This window comes from Pleurodeles waltl, chromosome 10 (assembly GCF_031143425.1).
Source record: "Pleurodeles waltl isolate 20211129_DDA chromosome 10, aPleWal1.hap1.20221129, whole genome shotgun sequence".
Classification (NCBI taxonomy): Eukaryota; Metazoa; Chordata; class Amphibia; order Caudata; family Salamandridae; genus Pleurodeles; species Pleurodeles waltl.
The window spans coordinates 1,022,861,756-1,022,882,279 of record NC_090449.1 but is presented as its reverse complement, the minus strand read 5'-3'; the positions used below and the strand labels follow the sequence as shown (position 1 = coordinate 1,022,882,279).

At 41.5% G+C, this 20,524-nt stretch overlaps 1 protein-coding gene across 2 annotated transcripts in view; it reads right to left on the bottom strand.

Moving 5' to 3' along the window:
* Window positions 1-1,187: 1,187 nt before the first annotated feature.
* GASK1A (golgi associated kinase 1A) overlaps window positions 1,188-20,524 on the bottom strand; it is a 145,042-nt gene continuing 125,705 nt past the window's right edge. The window contains exons 3-5 of one of the 2 annotated variants that reach the window (XM_069211959.1): window positions 14,184-14,306; window positions 4,706-4,809; window positions 1,188-3,592 (exon numbers count right to left, since the gene is read on the bottom strand). In XM_069211959.1, coding sequence (XP_069068060.1) covers window positions 3,403-3,592; window positions 4,706-4,809; window positions 14,184-14,306 — 417 coding nt within the window. In that variant the 3' untranslated portion in view covers window positions 1,188-3,402. The remainder of the gene's footprint in view (window positions 3,593-4,705; window positions 4,810-14,183; window positions 14,307-20,524) is intronic. The other variant, XM_069211960.1, reaches the window with a different exon arrangement.

Here is a 20,524-nt window from a genome sequence, read left to right as displayed (position 1 = left end):
ATTGTCATCACAAATTCATGCTTTTCATTTTTGGGATATATATATCAATTCAACCAAACAAAAGCATGGCCGTACACAGGATAGCTACTTTAACGTAGCTTGAGAACGACCAATTGCTCTCGAGGTACTCGCTGGAGAACCCTGATCTTGCCCCTATGGTGGACCTCCAGTTTCTAAAATCTTGCCAAAGCCTGAAAAACCCAACAGAATGATCTTTAACAAAATCTGATATCAAGGGAGCTATGCGAACATTGAACTACATATAGTTGATATACTTATACCATCAACGGCGGCTGTAATTTGCATAGAATTCTCAACTCGATGAATTGATGGACGCGTGGTAAAGCAATCTGCAGTACAGTACATTCAAAATCGTGGCCAAGAAATCTGCATTAAGTAAGATGCTTGACAAAACAAAGGATTTTACCAACTTGTCCCATGGGGGACTTCTACTTCCGACCTATGCAGTGCCTGTTTCTCAGCAGTATAGGGGAATGAATTTCAAACATTCACTGAGATACAATTTTATGAGGCTCAGGTTTTTCCTAGTTCCTTTTGGAAAAGCCAAATATGGTTTGAGTGTGCTAAGTCATAAGACCTGCAAATGATGCAGAGGTTGCAGCTACCATTAGGAATCACTGGGGCGCGTCATCTTTATGTGCCCAGACCTACTCAACCTTCATATAAAACTCATGCACCCTTGTTTTGTCAGACTGGGATTCGTACATTGAAAAATCAATAATCACAAGTTCACAAGGCAGTGATTGTCAACTTAGTGAATTGGTTCATTCATGGATTTAGCACTTAAGGAATTTGAGAATTGAGACAGTAAATTGCGCTCTATAGACTGCTCGAGAATGAGCAGCGATTGAATCCGGGGAAATTAAGCCTGTGTTCCAGTACAGACCTCAGCTTCCATCTAACTCACGGTCTGAAGAGACAAACTTCTAAGACTTCATCACACCCTCTTTTCTGATAATAGCTCAGTTCACATAAGGATTTACTTCTGGTCTGATATGACTCAAGGTCTGTAATTTAATATAAACGACAAAGTCCCCAGTTTAGCCCACCGCGCCTCTGATGCGCGGACTATGCACTATTGTGAGGGATGCAAACCAGGGTCACTTTTCCTTGGCTCCATGTGATCATTTTACTCAGCAATGTACACAGATGTTTTAGAAAGTATGTCTGTTTTCAGGCGTTTTTAATGAATTACTACATATAAGGTGGTGTACATTTCTAAAATGAGACAGACCTAAGGCAATTTACAGTAACATTTTATAACGATTTTTATTAAGCAAACAAAATATATTCCGTTTACCACAAGGTTTGACAGCAAGTGTTTTAGATAGCTGCAAATTGAATTTGTGAGAATGGTTATACCAGTCACCAACAATTTCACTAGTTTTAGTATCGTGTCAAACATAGGTACCATGTGGGGCATGATTTTAATAAAATGTAAGTTTCTGAATAGACTCTAAGTTGCGCACCGTGTCTAGTACCATGTCTAAATGTGGCCCTTTAAGTCACCTAACAAGGGAGATTATATATATATATAGCGTAACTCTGCTTTCGATGCAAGTTGAATATTAGTCCACAAGGGTCATCACATATGCAAATACAAATCTGATTTGACTCAGATTAAGAAACTTCAGGCCTTGGGCAAAATTCACAATTTGTCTCAGAACCAAATAGTTAAACAGCCCTGCAATGTATGTGGTAACTGAAGATGTAGGAGATGGTCAAACATAGAAGTAACCTGGGGAGACAGAGACAGACAGAGCAGCTTGGAGAAAGAAAGGGGAAAAGAAAGAAAGCAGGATAGAAGCATAGAAAGAAAGAAGGCAAGAAAGAAAAAAGAGGGGAGAAAAGACGGAGAGAAACAGAAAGAAAGCCAGAAATCCAGAATTATAGCACGCACAGCGCCCGTTTCATTTGCTGCACCCACCTTCTGCAGAGTGTGGTGTTTTGAACTATGGAGCGGTGCTGCCAATACAATAAAATATTATGAAATGTATTCACTGGCTCTTTTCTTCACTTTACTACACAGTAAAACTAATGGATGTTCTTTACTTGCAGCGCCTCCCTATAAATCTACAATTTGATAGAACTAAAATATAGAGATGCAAACAACCTTTAAATAAGAAGGTACTCTTCAAAACTAAAGGGGATATTTACAAGCCCCTTGCGCCTCCTTGTGCCGCCATAGAGTCATTTTTTCCTACGCTAAGGAAGCGTTAAGTAGGCCCCCACCATGCGCCATATTTACAAAGTGGTGCAATGCACGCATTGCGCCACTTTGTAACCCCTTGCGTCACATTTTACCTGTGCCAGGTATAATGTATGCAAGGGTGGCGCTCCCATGCACGGAGGCCCCAAAAAAATATGGTGCAGTGGAATTTACAAGATTTCACTGAGCCATTTTTTTCACCATTATTATCGCCTGCAGGCGTTAAAGTGACGCTCCCATAATAACCTATGGGCCTCCCTGTGCTTTGCTGGACTATCGCCATAATTTATGGTCCTAATCCAGTAAAGCGGCACAATGGCGTCATAAATTATGACGCTATTGTTCTAACGTGCGCCATGGTGCGCTGTAAAGTAAATACAGCGCTACCATGGTGACGTTAGGAGGGGCACAGGTGATGCAAGAAAAGTGACGGATCAGAGCTGATGCACCACTTTCGTGTAAATATGGCCCCTTACCTCGAACCTCAGATTGTTGGGGGAATGTGTCCACAACCAGAAGGCATCGGCGTAAATCCACTGCCACCAGGCCACACACTGCACATTAAGGCACAGTAATGTATAAAACCTTGTAAAGTATTACACCTTTTCTTTTAGGGGAGAAGGAGTATAATGTGAATGTGGCCCCCTCACACTGTCACGTGGTAATTTTGTAACATTGCGAATTTAGAGACAATAAAAGTTTTGAAAACGAACTCAAAGTTCAGTACACCCTATAAGTAGCAGCCTTGTCCGTTGTGCAATGTTTTGCCTGTGTTCAGATTTGGTGGAATACTACCATAGCACACTGGAATCAGTTTGGGGGGGGACACTTACCGGCTATTCCATCAATCCTAACTTCTGTTCATTGTGCAGAAAATGTGCGAGGGGTGCACATTTGCCAGATAAAAACTAAAATAGTTCCCCCCCCCCCCCTTAGTCTGTACAAATGGGAGAACTTGCAGTGAATTCATGGACATGTTTTGGGCCAGACCACCCAGCCCTAATAATAGTGAGTAACGTATCCATCCATAGGATGGGGTATTGCGCTTGCACAAGATAGTGCCGCAGGTTCAAGTCCATAGTCTTCTCAAACCATCCAATAAACACATTTAGTCCTTGGAATAAACTCTTGAGGGCCAGAGGCTGCTGAAGAATCCGGTAACAATGTTACAGCTAGGAGAGGCTGTGATCGCGGATGTACTTTTGTAGAATTTGTGCTCTTCTATCAATAGTTTGTAGCACAGGCTTCAGGCCGCTGTATCCACCCTGGCTCTCCCAAAACTCCTCATCCAGTCGCAAAGACCTCAGGAGCATGTTCTGTAAACACCCAGACTTCAGGACAGCCACAGCATCCTCGGGGAACCTGCAGCATGAATGTGCACAAACAAATTAGGAAGGCAACCTTTAAATCCCTTTAATTACTTTATTGTTCTTCTTAAACCTTGGCACAATTCATGAAGCTAGAAAGCTAAAATGTAATATTTATACATTAATGATGTGATTTAGAAAATCATCAGATTTGGGGATAAAAAGGTAAATATTCAATTGGTGGATTTTCAATTAGTGGCGAATCTTCTCCCAGAATTATCTTTAGTATAGTGGTGAAGAATCTTCTGTCAAAGAATGTACTACTTCCCCCACAAATGAGTTTTTTTATGTTGGTACCCAACTCTAAATATGGCACTGAAACATCACTTGGTTAGCAGAGCAATAACATCTTCCAGGGCTAGATATTCAAAACTGAAGCAGTTACTAGAATATTCATGTAGCATAATGGAATAATTGATCTAGTGTAGCTACCTATCTGTGGGTTAACTGAAACTTACAGGCTCAAACCCTGATGGATCCACTTAGCTGCTCATATTTCTGGGGTTGATGAAACTAGCACTGTTCGTTTGGGTAACAGTAACACCTGTTATAATGCACCGTGAGACTTGGGACAGAAAGTACAATACAAGCATATATTTCTCAGTAGTAACAGTATTACACCTATTCTTTGAAAATCATTGTTAAAGTAACAATTTGGCAACTAACACCAAATGTAAAAGTTGTAGAAAGTGGAAATAATCTAGAAATTTTATTTGAAACGTGGTTGGAGTTATCGGGTAAATCTGGAAAAGCTGGAAACTTTTTCAGTTTAATTGTAGTGGAAACCTCATGTCAACAATGTAGTTAGCACTGGGTCTTCTCATTTTGATGGGCAGCATCCTCAATTTGGCAATGTTAGGGTACCAACCAGCTAGACTGCCCAACATGTGCTCATATCTCATCTATGCTTTTGAACTCTTTGAAAGTGGCATAGACTTGACATCATCTTTAGCTGCTTCAGGGTTTGCTCCCTTCTGAAAATATCTCACTGCAAAGGAGTCTTGTACTCTTCACAAATTCCAATTTGTAGTAGACACTTTCTAAACTCGAGATATCATGGAGGTGATGCTACCAGAGATTTTTAAATTGATTTACTTTATCCTCTTACCGGTCTATGCCTTCCAGCAGCCTGAAGTTGAGATTGTCTTCCGGGTGAAAAGGTCTTGCTGCATTATCTATATACACCAGATGCGCAGGATTGCTTTCACGCACCTGTTGGAAAATACATTTTAAAAAGTAGTTATGCAGTTTGGTAACTTCCATGAATAGTTGCATGTGAGGTTGTTCTTGCATGACTAAGTTACTCTGCCTGTGAGGAGAAAGAATGCAAGTGTAATTTAACTGCCCTGCGTGTTTCCTGAGTGTACACTGGTGCAAAAAATGTTGATGGACCTGTAGGGGTGGGTCAAGTAGAAAAGAAAAATTTACTTACCTTAGGTAACAATATTTCTGGTGGATAAGCTCATAAGGTGAGGAATTTAGGGAGGACAAAGCTTTGGAATGCCCTTCCAACTAGCCTGACGCTATCTTCCTCAGAATCTGGTTTTAGAAGAAAAAGAAAAAAAAAAAAAAAAGCCACTTTTTAACTTCGCTTTTTAGGGTCGAGCGCGCATGCGCTCTGGCCCCTGTTGTAATCTTTCTGTGGCCTTTTACCACGCCCATCAGTTTCGCTGGTTTGTGGGCTTCCCTTTTAAAATTTGCTTGATTTCATTTGTGAAAGGCATGCATACATCATGCCTTTTCTGTTTTTTAGCCCTCCTCGAGAGCACCGCTAAACTACTGAAAACATACGAGGCTCCATGTTTTCTGCATGGCTTCTGGACTACTTTTTCTTTTTATTTCCTACACAGCGCGATCTCACTGGGCAGTAGTTGGGCACTTTGCATGACATCAACCATGTTACATAGACAACTGCATAACTGCCGATACGTTTGACTGCGAGTGAACTTCTGTTTTTCTTTTTATTTCCTACACAGCGCGATCTCGCTGGGCAGTAGTCCAGCGTTTTGCATGATATCGACCCTGTTACATAGGTAATTGCATAGCTGCCGATATGTTTGACTGCGAGTGAACTTCTGTTTCCTTTTGTGTGCTCCTTCACGCTCATGGCGCGGCGCTTTAAATCGGCTCGCTTACACCAAACTGTATTACTTTTCATTTTCAATTTATGTGGCAAGAAAAGTCCGGTTAGGACTTTACAACGCTAATAGCTCTAAGTCAAACAAATGCGAGACTCATTGCATTGCAAATGCTTGTTAATAGTTTTATTCTATACCAACCATAAGCTGGTAGCGGTGGGATGCTCCTTTGGAAGCAGCTGTGCGCTCTACAACTTTTTGTATTTTGTATTGTAGGACTATATTTCCAGATAAACTGATCCGGAAACCTTTCCCTTGCATTAGATCTCCTGTCCCACCAGGTGGCGCCATGCGCTTCATCCATGATTTCACCCTCAACGTGTGAACATCAGAATACATTAGGTCCCAACCAGCAAGCTGGTGTCAGTTCCTGGTACTTTTTGCTCGAGGCAGGTGGCAAGGGACCGAGACAGCATCACTGACGGAAACAAATTTAGCATTTAACATGTTTGCATACCTTGAATCTTATCAATAAGGGCACTTCTACATTAAATGAGGAAAGAGTGTAGAGATTTACATTTAATTTTTCATTAAAATAAAATTATAGAGCGTGGTCAGTGACCCTGAGCGGTGTCTTGGCATTATAAAGAACATGGCTGGCATCATAAACAGACTAAATTCACTGCCATCCATTAGATTCAGGGATTATGGCCAAAATACCACGTTTTTAGGAGTTTACCAAAATGAAAGCGTTTTTCATGTGGCTCCACTCTGCAAACATAGTTAGTTCCAGGCTAGGGTTGTACAGGCATTTAATGCTCTGCCAACCGCTCTTTCTTTACGACTCCTGGGTACTTTCAAGAAGTGCACATAAGCCTACCAAAGAGATCTGGAAGGGACATACTTTTAAATGTCTGCTGTAGAAAGAACGGGCCTTCGGAGTGCACATCACTGTGTGCAACACACAGGCACTTAAAACACATTCTTTTATGAACATCTACCCAGTGTGGATCGGACAAGTGACAACACATCAATTAGTCTCTTATTGGATCTGTCAATCTAGCTGCATCCAAGCCCAGCAAAACACAGTGTGGCGGCCGTGCTTAAAGACTAAACCACCATGCCCGGAGGGCCCATCCACGTCCAGGGTATGTTTGGAGAGACCCTATCATCACTGACCAGCTCAGGAAATTGATTTTTTTATGTGATCCAGTAGGATGAGGACTGTAAGCTCTGCAAAGTCACAGCAAGGACTTAGTGGCTCAGGAGACAGCATCTGCTGTTCAAAAGGACAAACTGACAGAAGTAAAGACTTTATGACTAACAGAATCCAGGTTTTTGACTCATTATTAAATGCTGTGGGAAAGGCATTTGGGTTCAGTTTAGAAAACTAAGCTTGGACCACTTGACATTCTGGTGAAGTGTGAGTAAGTCTAAGTATTCAGTGCATCTTACGGGGACAGCGGTTCACTGGCTATTTGCCTGTGGGCTGCTGAACCTGAAAAGGGGTCCTCACATGCAGCCAAAACAAGTATCGGAAACGCCTAATCATATGGCAAAAAGGGTTGTGAAGATGGTTACAAGAATTCCGTCACAACCTTAGATTTTGCTTCCGCAGTGGGAACGGTTACCAGGTGGTAAAAGGAAGGTATTCTTCTCAAAGAGGACCAGTGGGAATGGAAGTCCCCTTCGGGTGAAGAGTCCTGCACCAGGGTTTTCCTGCCCATGGGACATCATGGAGTAGGAAACTAAAACATAATTAAAACCTCTTCCACTTCTAATACCAGAAGACAGGGAGAGAAAACATCTCCTTTAAAAGGAGATGTTGTCCACTGATGGAGCTCTTTCACTAAGCGAGTCATTGGTAGGGCTCGGGGACAACAGGAACAACAGTGCAAAGTATTGTTTTTGTGATTACAGCAATTGGACCAGAAGAATATTTTCTCCACTTATGGCATGAATATTAACTCTACATTTTTGTTGTGGGGCAACAGCAAAAAGCTTTGCTGAGCACTTAAGTTAGATATTTGCCGGGGAATTTTAATTTTGAAGTATTTAAAGGTACATGTGTATCTACAATGAGGTAGGTGTGTGCTGAAGGGTTCATCAGGACGTGCAGACTCCACCTTTCTAATGCCTGTTTCTTGGACATCATTGGTCCAGTCTGGTGACCCTTAACCCGGATATTCATGTCATTCTGTGTAGGTGGGTTGAGGGCAAAAACATCTATTAATATGTAGTTAGGGTCGCGAGTATAGTGGTTATTTATAAAGCATCGGTGGGCTCTCGGTATAAACACAAGGTCACACTGCGGTGAAGCACCAAGAGAGTTTTATTACTAATAAATAGTAGCTTATATAACTATGTTTAAATTTTTTCTATAGACATTTCCAATTCTACGGGGAGCCAAGAAATGTTTCACACTATAGCACTAGTTAGGTTGGGAGTTTTCTAAACTGTAAGACTAATAACACATAACCACAAAACTCTTAATCAACCATTGTTGGAGGATGTGTGTCGGCACAGCGAACATGGGACACGCTAGAAGGGAAAGGTGTGTTAGGGATGGGATCTTGTTTTTGATTTTGTTCCTCTTCTGTGACATTTGACAAACTAAAACAATATGAAGAAACTCACATTTAATTGTCAAAGAGGCGGACAGAGGTGGCAATGCAGCCTATTATGTTTGGTTGACTACTTGAAAGAGGCGCACAAATAACTGGATACGATGCGTACACGCCACTTTGTAACTTCTTGATGTGGTCACAATGATGCCGCTATTGAGCTAGAGAAGACAGAAGCCACACCGAACATTTTGGAAGAACCTTGCAAATAGATAATACAAAGAGCTGTATGATCCGTGGAATTTAAGATCCGTTTACATTTATAGTGGAGCCTTGAAGTCGAAGCGAGGATTGGTCGCATGATGAAACACGTGTTGACTGAATCGGATGAAATTGAAGATATGGTGCAATAAATACAAGAGAATTTGTTACTTATGAAACTACGGATAAGAACTTTATTTTTTTACACAAGTGCCTTGGAGAGTGTTGACTAAGATATTCCTTTTGGAAATTTGGGGGAGTAGGGTATTTTCTTCCCTTCCAGGAGCACCGTGAGGACTTTTTGATGTTATAGAATACTTGGGTGTGACACCAGTGAGTGCCATCCCTTATTAAAAAAGACCCAGCTGTGCTTACCAGTAACTTAACCACAACAGCCATTAAAAGGAGGGTGGAACATGACGCAACTATGAAAATCCAAAAGATCATTAAGAGAATCGCAGCACTTGGTATAAGGAAGGCCTAATTAACTTTGAGGACAAATACTACTTTTACACGGAACACCTGAGAACGGCTACCTTCTACCTATTACTAAAAGTGCATAAAAAGGGATTTATGCCACTCGGCCACTTGATTATTTCCGGGATTGACTCTATGCGCTCCAGAATAGAAGAATGCATAGATAGACAATTCCATTCTTTTATGTGAGACCTCCCATCGTACATCATGGACCTACTATGTGAACTTCAAGACATTCAAGTCGACCTCTACTCGGTGCTCACCATGACTAGATAGGTCAATTCCGTCGCATCCACCTGCTTCCATGACCTGCGAGTCCTAAGGAAGATCTTCAGATGGATACCAAGCGACTGCGGCAAGACCGCAACACACGCCCTGATCACAAGCAGACTTGACTACGGCAACGCCCTCTATGCCGGAACCACCAAGAAGAACATGAGCAAGCGGCAACAAATCCAGAATGCAGCTGCCAGACTCGTACTGAACATACCCCACCGGGAACACATCACAAGGCACCTTTTGACCTCCACTGGCTCCCAGTCGAGAAGAGGATCAATTTCAAACTCCTCGTACACCCCTACAGAGCCCTCCACAACCTCGGACCCAACTACCTCAACCACTGCATCACCTGGTACTTCCCTGCAAGACCTCTCCCCTTCTCGCAGCAGTCGCTCGCCACCATACCCCGCAGAAAGAAGTCATCGGCTGGAGGAAGATAGTTCACCTACCTTGTGGCAAAATGCTGGAACACCTTACTTCTCCACCTCAGACAGTTGCCATCGCTACCTCAATTCAGGAAGGACCTCAAGACCGGACTCTTCGACTGAACCCTGAGGACACACCCCACAGCGCCTGGAGACCCTATGGGTAAGTAGCGCGCTCTATAAATGACTGATTCAATGGGAATTAGAATTCATATTCTCATCTATTAATGTAGGAAGCCTCTAACTAAAATAACAAGCATTTTCAATGCAACTGGTCTCACATTTGTTCGAGTTAGAGCTATTAGCGCTGTAAAGCAAAATAAAATGCAGCGCGGTCGCGCTATGTAAAATGCAGCGCAATTGCGCTGCGTGGAAAATAAACAGATAAAGTAGTCCGGACTTCAGGCTGAAAACATCGAGCCTCATATGCTTTTGGTACTTTACCGGTGCTGTGTAGGTGGACTAAACACCGGAAAAGGCATGACGTATGCATGCCTTTCACAAATGAAAGCAAGCGGATTTTAAAAGGCAAGCCCATGAACCAATGTAAATGACTGACGTGGCATGGGTGTGGTTTGAAGCCCAAAGAGAGATTACAGAATGGATGGAGCACTTTGTGCTCGCCCATAAAACTGCATTGAAATAATCAGTAAGTCCCTTGACACCTGCAGTGCTCACTACATAGCCTTTAATAATCAAACAAATACAGGATATTGGCCTCCATAATAACTTTTTGTATTTAATGGTGAGATTATTATTCAACAATAAGGCACAACTATGGAAGGAAACTATGCAATACCTTGGGCCTACCAATTTATGGGACAACTGCAGCAAATCTGGTTAATATATGAAGAGGCTACAGAATTCTCTAAACATTTGAGTAGATTCCAGTGAAGCTGAAACACAAGGAATCAGTATTTGGCAGGAGCAGCACACGCCGTAAGTTTTATTTTTGCTTGAAACTAGTTTGGTATAGTACTAGCAAATCGAGTTTTAAATAGGTTGCTACAAAAATATCATAGCCAGAATATTGACAACTAAATTATCATGACAATAAATATGTATATAGATATACACTGGCGGCTCCTCCGCTTAGGGGGAGGAGTGTCGCCCGCCAGCCAGCAGCAGCCGCTGCAAACCTTTTACAACGAAACTATAACAAACTATGTTTATTATTGTTTCTTTGGGAGAGGGGCGGGCATTGGGTATGAGGCGAGTGTACTGTGCACTCCTCTCAGTGCGCATGTATGTTTGGCCGGCCATCTCGGGCAGGCCAAACACACATGCGCGATAGGGCTCTCTCCAGCCCGCACTGTGTTGCCGGGCTGGAGTGTGCAGAGGCTCCCAGTCTGCCTGCTTTGAGCAGCATGAGGATTGGCAGCAGGCTGGGAGCCTGTGCCTGGAGCGATGAGGGAAAGAGGAGCGGCGGCAACGGAGTAGGTACGTTTTATTTTTTGTATTATTAAAAGTCCCCCAACCTTGACATGCCACACTCACCCCTTCAGAGCACAGCGAGTCGCGACTGTAAGTATATAGATTTACTATTCTTAAACTGGTGTACTTGAACACTGATGGTATAAATATGTTCAAGGTACGTAGATGTGAAGTTAGGAATAGTGAATCAGTACTTACCAACATATACTTACCTTCAAGACATGATAGTATTCAATATTTTAGCTACAATGTTTTTGTAGTACACTTTTTTTGTAAAAACATTCTAACATACAACAATGGGTATGAATTACAGTCAGAATTCTTGTGGAGAGGGATGCACTTCAGACAGGGTAAATAGATCATTGATGAGGTGTTTGACTGCAAAGTCACACAGTTTGAAAGTGCCTCTCTAGGACATACTCCGACGTCACCCAAATTCTAAAAGAGCAATAGGGCAAGGTATATTATTGTTTAGAAAGGAACTCCATATTGGTTCCATTTTTAAGCCGTTCTTTGGTACTTGATGTAAACAATGAAAAAGAGGAAGTGTTCCCAATATACTTGGATTCATTGTGAGATCAGGTTGCAATTTTGGGCAAGAGTGGAGATTCTGAAACTCCCTCCCACAATTGATTACGTTGTCCTGTAATTGCTTATACTTGGAGACTTCTCATTGATCCATATCTGAGCAATGATTTACCCAGTGCTTAATTTGTGATGAAAGGCGTGCTGATGCCCAAAGCTCTCCTCTGAAACATGCAGCTGCTGCAATTAAATGTGCGAGCACTAAATACTGAGGCGGTGTAATCCTAAAGTCATCTCGGGCCTCTGTAATCCATTTACAGCCACTCCCTGCCCCTTCAGCTCACTCTTGCAGATTTCTGCCTTTGTGACACTTTTTTGTTTTTCTCTTTCTCCGTCTTTCCCATTAGTGTCTTTTGCTCGCAGTAAATGCCTGATGCAGAAAAACAAGTGCCGTCCCTCAAAAATAAGTGCTAGTGCCCCCCACTGGCAACCATCAGCTCAAATTAAGCACTGGATTTACCTTTGGAGGATACATTTAGCTTTTTAATCAATAAATGTCATCTTTATGCAATCAAATCAGTTACATTTTTGTAAACGTATATCTAAACTATAAATATAATATATATAATTTTAATTCAATGTATCTTTGTTTATTTTGTATTTTATAAATAAAAAATATGTAATAAAAATAATGATAATCATAAGGCACATACATGATTACGTCTTACATTTCCTCTAAACTATGGCAGACCATTTCAATGTCCTTTGTAGCAGAATTACTCCAGTCGCTTGGACTCATTGATGTGGGTGGTACTTAACTAAGAAAGGGCATCTGCTGCCTTTTCAAAATTTGCAGACAGAAATGCAATTATCCAGAATATATTTGAAGTGCATGTGTTAATAGTGTTGATTCTTGCCATTTGATCACATTTTCAGCTCGGTTTGTCTACTTTTGGAAGGCCTTTTCTGCAGTGTCAAAACTTCAATTCTTGATTAATTATCATCCTCAAAGTGATAGACAGAAAGAGCAAACCAATTACTGCTTAAGTAGCATGCTTGAGTTCCTGCTCCCATACCAAAGATTGGATGGAATTCCTATCATTACCTGAATGTGCGCATAACACTATGGGGCATATTTAGAAGAAAGTGGTGCATCGGTCCCGCTGAACCACTTTTCTTGCACTGCCCCTGTCCCACCTAACGACACCAAAGTCGCTAGGACAACAGCATCAACATTTTTGATGCGATTCTGGTGCTTTGCTGCACTAGCGTCATAAATGTTAACGTTAGTGCATCAAAGCACAGGAAGGGCCATTGATTAAAATGGGTGCGTCATTTTAACGCCTGCTCTGAGCAGGAGTTAAAAATGGCAAACAAAAATGGTGCAATGAAATGTTGTAAATTTCGCTGCGCCATTTTTTTCGGGCCTTCCTGCGTTGGAATGCCCCTTCCTTGCAAACATTGTGCCTGACATAATGTGGCACAAGGTTTACAAAGTGGCACAATGCAAGCATTCACTTTGTAAATACGGCATGGGAGAAAGGCCTCCTTGACGCCACCTTAGTGTAAAATAATTTACGGTAGGGTGGCGCAAGGGGCTTGTCACTATGCCCCTATAAGGTATTGGGCAGCTCTGTTCTTTAAAACAGTCCTTAAACAGGAATTAGCATTAAAGAATAGATATGTTAATCTATGCAAATATAATAAAACTAAATCAAGAGACTCTTTTCCGTAAGGATGTGCATAGTTATATAAACGCTTTTCTCTGATTGAATGCAGTACCCTGTTACTTCTCTTCAGAGCAACATACGCCGGGAGGTTTTCCCACTTTTACATTTATCACAAAACATTACAATATCCTGTGCATTTCTGTAAAACGAAATAAGAAAATTTGCAATTTTACCCTTAAATTTTGATCTTGTAACCAGAAAGGTTTATTGTTAGAAAGCTCTGGTTCTGCCTAAAACGTCTTTGTGACATTTTGTTGATATATTGTAGTGTATACATGGACATGTGGCTGAAGATTAAGTTTTAGTGCTGGTTAATAAAATCTTTAATCAGATGACCGCGAGGCCTTATCTTGTGGACTGTAATTTCTAATTCTGGCTAGCAAGCTAAGTAATCAAATTTACTAAGCAGATCACATCTTTCTACTCAAGGTGCTAACGCACATTAACTTTCAATTAGTGTTTTACAGTAACATAAATATGTATTGCTTGGTAAACTGACAATGAAGGAGAAGGTTAAAGTTAACACTTTCCTTAAAAGATTAGCATTTTTAAGTTCAATACTGCTGTAGTGGTCATAGCACTTGGCATAAGACAAATATTGCATATTTCTAGAAGGACAGGTTTTTGAGCAGATCTTTGCCTACCAGTCACTGCTCCATCTATAGAGTATAGAGGTATTTTGTACCTACAAGTAGAAAAGGTGTCAGCATTTTTGTTAGCCCGCTTCTTATTGACGCATAAATGTGCATCCATATATGTAAATGATCACAAATGAAGCTGGGCACAGCAAGATGGCCCCCTGGAATGACTTACCAAAATATGAACCAAGGCCAGCTCCTCTGGATTGCGGCATTTTTCATGCAGCCGCTCCTCCACACAGGCCTCAGACGGATCAGGTTTGAATCCACAGCAGTAGCGGTCTAGGCGATCCTGGACCTGCAGTAGACAATGAATGACTTTATTGACTTGTTAGTGACCAAGAACCACAATGGCTGGGTCTCACTGACCACCATAAACTACTCTGAGCACGCTCCATATCGTAATTTTAACTCACCTCTAGCGTTTCGCAGGTATTAACCAGTTGCTACGATTAATTTGAGCACTCCATCTAACACCTTTATGTTAATCTCAGTGAGATGCTTTATAATGCAACAGGAATCCCTATGTGAAGGTCACGTGATAGGTGTGCTACAGGCCTCAAGCGGACTTCACTGATGAGGCTCAATGTCTGGGATCTCTTATGGTCCTGAGCAGAGAAGATATAGCCCATCAGTTTGGGCATAATAGTCCCTAAGGGGTAGGACAAGAGTGATTCTCATATGGCTGGTCTCTGCATACTGAACCAAAAACAATCCAAGAGATGGCATCCAGAATAATTACCAGTGGCTGAGATTAATTAAAGCAGTCCCCATCTATCACGGTTTTGATTGTCGGAGATAGATACACAACAGGAGGCGAATACTAGAACGCAACAAAGGACTTGGTTGTAAAACAGACTATGTACGCATTCTTGGCTTTGGGGAAGAATGAACTCAAGACTAAAACGGAAAAAAGACAAAAGATTAATAGTGATTGCAAACAAAAAACATGTACAATGTAAAGAGTGCTTGCATAACATGCAAACAAATTATCAATAAACAACGGAAAATGTTGTGTAAAATTCTAGTCAACCAGACTTCTCAATTCAGTGGTAAGGTATGGACCACCAAGACAACAGTTTCTCCAAGGCGCAAATGGGAATGAAGGGCTGAGTGAAGGGAAGATGCAAGGATGCCAACTGACAATGAACAAAGAATGTGTTTAAGCTGGATGTTTGTTTAATATACAGACCTAATCAAACAACGAGAGGACAAGAATTTGTAAGTTTGCTGGCTATGCCCTTTGAAGGTGGGAACTGCCCATCTGAACTCACCCGAACTTGACAATCATACGTACATTAGCCGTTAACCCCCCGCCAAGTATATTCGTGGATACATTCCTATAAAGGAATACTGAGTTGGAATGTGAAAGGCCCTCTTGAACAGTAGAGAAAGCAGAAGCTCATGGACGGTATACTTAAAGAAACTATGATATTGACAATCATCAGGAAATAAATGGTTGGAATCTAGAATACCGATTATATGAATAATGTGACCCCTTCATACCATAACCAAAATATCGAAGACCGAATTATTGAAATGTAAATGAATATAGCGACACAGATCTATTATTCTTTACTCCACATCTACGGACCTTGATTTAGGCTTCATCAATTTACATATATGTGGAGTTAGGTATACAAGATCTATACATACTTACCTGTCGCTATTTTTGTCCTCTATATTTTGGTTACGATATTAAGGTATAACAATGTTCTCTACTGCGGAGACATCTGATGCACAAGCATACCATTGTTGAATGAAAGAGGGCATTGAATGTGTTACTTGCAATTCTTGGTTTCAAACGTGTTGCTACTACTTACTGGTATAACTGGATCAATTTACTGTTGGAGATAATTGAGGTCAAATGTCCATTGATTTCATCTTGGGATTTCAGTTTGCTTTTATCAAGTATGGAGAAGGTTTCAAAATGAACTATATGTACATTTTCAGAGTTAACAGACTGAAAAACTAGATCTCAAGATCTCTGCAGCAAAGCACATGCTCTAAGAATTCTCAAACACACAGACACACACTTTCTAGTCAAGTATATATTGATTATGTTTCCTACTACAATGAGAGAGCTTTTAAATGACAATCTGATTTAAGGGAACATGTCCAATCAATCCAATCAAATCAATTAATGATAGCACTGTGTATGCACAGCACATAGAGAATACAGATAAAGAATCACCCCTGGACGTTTGATTCCAATTCTATTTAAGATTTTGATGAAAGGAAACCAACTTGATGAGTAGTTTTAATGCATGGTTGGGAGTGTTCCACATTTAATTAAAGTGATGCATTTAAAGCAATCTAAATTGTAATTCAATGACTTTAATAGATGTCGGAGAAGACGAGGGACCATATTTCAATTCAAAGAAAGAACAGTAGACCAGAGACCAGTGTGCAAGTAACCATATGGAATTCATCCTTTCCACAAAGCCCTCAAATATACAACTGGATTAAATAATTTCTATTTGCTGATGTATTACATATTCATATAGGGTGTCCTATGTTGCTCCATTTCTTTTTGAAGAACTCGCTACTCGTAATTTATATCCAGGGATACAAAATATGAAAATTGATTTTCAACAATGCAACTTTCACCATATTAGTTGCCATTTACCTCCCCGTCAGCCACCCTCTCATGCTCACTCATCGCCCCTCTACAGTGGGTGTCATCACCCATCCCACAATTAGCCCTCTCGCTCGCAACCTACATCTTAAGATTGCCTTGATCCCAGGATTTACCGCTTGAGGGTGTCCCTCTACCTATGCCTCCCTGTGAGGGGACAGCTTTGTAAGGTGAAGCTTTGCACGGTCCCTTTTTATTGGCCGTATTCTCATGAGGTGATGAATGCACAAGTACTGTCAATGCTGTACCACCTGTGAGTTTTCGTTGAAGGCTTACATGACTGGTGCACCCGAGGTGATTCTGCTGGTGTGTGTTCATGTATTCGTGTGAGGTTGAAGCTTTGAACACTGCTGTCTGTTCTGCATGCCTGGGGGAGACTTGTATAAATTGCATTATTGCTACCCATGAGTGGGGTTCACACTCTGCTTCTGTTGCAGTCTCTCTTCCGGGGTGTGGGAGGGGGAGGGGGGGGGGTGTGTGTGTTAGAGTTGCACGGTTGCTTTTTTTTTCTGTGTGCCATGCCAGGTGTAGTGTATTGTACTGGCATTTATACAGCGCTTACTACCCCTGACAAGGCACTGAAGTGCTTTCTGTGGAGGTGCACACTATTCCATGAGCCCACAGGTCAGCTTAGGGTATTGAGGTTGCATTCATCCAGTTTCAGAATTAAGCATATGGGGACTACTGGCTTTGGGTTAAGTAGTGTGTATTTAGTAGGGAAGACCATGCGATCATTGCAAGATGGTGCATGCATGGTGAAACACTGGATAAGAATAACAGTATTAATTTATTTTGAACATATGACAATACATTAACTAGAAAAGTCATCATTCAGGTGAAGTTATTGGAGTTATCCTATAAGCTCTTTAGTAAGATGGTCAGGGCATCTCACTGTGGATAGAGCTGTAGGAAAGTGTCTTTGTGTATTCTGTTGAGAAGATATACAAAAGTTCACAGTGACTTAAGAGTCGAGTTCGGAATGGCCAGTTATCAACCATTCCTTTGAATTCCAGATGATCATTGGTGGCTCCTAGTTTTGCAGGGGTGGAGTACCAAAATTTGGAACCACATACAAAGAAGGAAATGTAATCCATTCATTTGTTTCTTGTTAACTGGAATAATTAGTCCTGATGTTAGACTAGAACATCAGTTTGTTGGTGGGGAATGTTTAGCAATTTTCATCTGGAGAAAATTAGGACCTTTACCATTTATTGCTCTGTGAATGGTACATGATAATTGAGAAGAGGATCTTCTTGTAGCAGGTGGAGGGCCTTCACGATGTGCCCATTTTGCATTCATACTTTTATATGTACGACTAGCCCTGCAGCTCAGTTTGTAATTCTCCGAAGGCATATCATGGTTGAGAGTGGGATCCAACAATACAGTTGGTTTCCATAGCTCAGTTTATGGAGAATGAGTGATGTAGTCACGTAAAATGTAAATTCAAGGTAGAGTGAAATGCGCTGAAGTGTCCTCATGGTATGGAATGCCGACTTGGTTAGTTTGTCCAGGGGAGCGCGCAGGGAGACTGCAGAGGGCACAACTATTGTTAGATTACTTCTTTAGATATTTTTGGTGGTTATTTTAGGATGCCTGACCAGAATGTTAATGGATCCTAACTTCCAGTCTTCACAGTCATTTCTGTATTCTATGCATTTAGTTAACGATGGTCGAGAGTCATCCCCTGGTCAAGGACTTTGAGGCACTTGGTGACGTTAAAGCATCCTTTGCCATGTGTGTTGTCACCCATAGTTGTAGCAGGTAAGGTCAGAGCTTTTGGTTAACTCTGGTAGTGGCTTGATGAACATATTGAAAAGAATGGGAGAGTTGATTGATCAGTGGGGCACTCCAATTTTGATGTTGTGCGGTATAGGTTAGAAAGGGGCACCAGTAAGATGTTTGTTCTGTCCTGAAGGTTGGAAGAAGTTCAGTCAAGAATTATTCCACAACTCCATTTTCTGGGAGTAATGTTTGATGATGATGATCCATGACAAAAGCTGGAAATAGGTCCAAAAGAAGCGCTGCTATGCTGTTTTGTCAACTGTTTTTAAGCTGTCCCAAAACTGCATTTAGTGTTGATTCTGTGGTTCTTTCTGGGCAAAATCTCATTTAGTCTAAGAGTAGCTTGTTTTCGAGGAATTGGGACAGCTGAAGAAATACTGCTCTGCAGTACTAACATTTTCTTGGTTCCAAATTATTCTCCTTGCTTAGAAGACACCTGTGTGCTTTCTTTAACTACTGCGTAAAAGACCAGAGGATAAAGAATTCTTGATTATGTTCATTGCAAGAACAGCTAAAGAGGGTGATAGTAGGACTTTCTTGAATATTTGCAGAGGGCATGGACCCAAAGGGCAGCCGGCAATCCGTGATTACTAATTCCCGGAAGCAAGAAAGGGAGGGGAGTACTTTTCTGGAGTGGTCAATTTAGAAGAAACAGTTCTTACCTTGAGGAACTGCCTGTTTGCTAGACTTTTGTCTGCTTGCTTTGGTGATACAGTGTGTGAGCAGTTAGTCACAGAATTCATGACAGTGAGTAATTGTTACCTGTCTGCACTCAGGATTGTGGCATTGTAATGAGATTTAAAGGAGTACTGATTTATGCATTTTGATATGCCTGAGCAGACACATTTTGCCAAGGGAGTCCTTCAATGTGTGCCAAATGTGTTGGAGAAATTAAATTTGTGCTTTCATATTTTTTAAGTTTTCACTTATCCAAGATGTCTTTTTTTAGTTTTGGTCTGTTTTGATTATTTTAGGGGAATTGCTTTGTCAAAGGTTGACGTGATCCCGTCTCAAAGTATTTACCTAGTCGGTGGTCTCCTGCTGTGTGTTTGCAGTCAGGAGGGTTTTCCGATCTTCTTTATTCAGCCTGTTCCAATGTGTATAAAATGTCACAGGAAAATATGCATTAGGGCAGGAGATCAGGTGGTGATCACTTTAGGGTCAAGGGTTGCAGAAAATGGCATACAGTATATGCCCTGCTGCGTTGGTCGCTTAACCTGGAGTAGGCTGTATGTAGCCGTGACAGAGATTCCGGTATGAAGGCATATGCCATTCCGGCTGGTTAGAATCCCGCCTCAAACCTTTCTTCATCCTGGCCCATCTGATTGTGAGTATCCAACTACACATCCCTAACCCATGATCTGATCAGACTTCATACTTGAAAAGGGCACAACTTTCACAAGCCACTCTCCCCAAGGCTGTTGGTGCTACCAATGTTCACCGGATGGTTGACTACCAAGAAAGGGCACCAAAGTAATGCTCTCCTTCACTGTAACCTCTAATCTTACGTATCTCCTCCCCCCACCCCCCGCACACACCACTGCACACCTAACTTATTTACAGGATGCAACAGAACCCAATGGTGCTAGGTGGCTCTAGTTGTGTGCTCTAGCACTTATCGGTATGCACAGGGACATTCCTGTATTCTGTTGTGAGGGATGCCCTTGTGTATTCAACTAAACACTAGTCTATATTAACCTCTATATTTATGTTTTCCTGTCTAGGCTTGGTAGATGAAGACATTTGTAGTAAGCGCCCAGATACCCCAGGGGTGATAGTGCTGCGCTCTACAAGCATGATTGATTGAGGTTTAGCATAACTGGCATCCCAGCTGCCCAAAGTTTTTTGTTTTTTAAACCATCCATCATGCCAACTGACATGCCACTCTAGGTATCCCAGGTTCAGCCAACCAGAGCCATTACATTTGCGTGAAACAGCCCACAGATGAAAGATGGGTACCAACCACAGGCAGACCAAAGATGGAAGATGTGTGCCAACCATAAGAACCCCAAAAATGAAAGAAGTGTGCCAACCACACACAGCCCAAAAATGAAAGATGTGTGCCAACCACAGGAAGACCAAAGATGGTAGGTGTG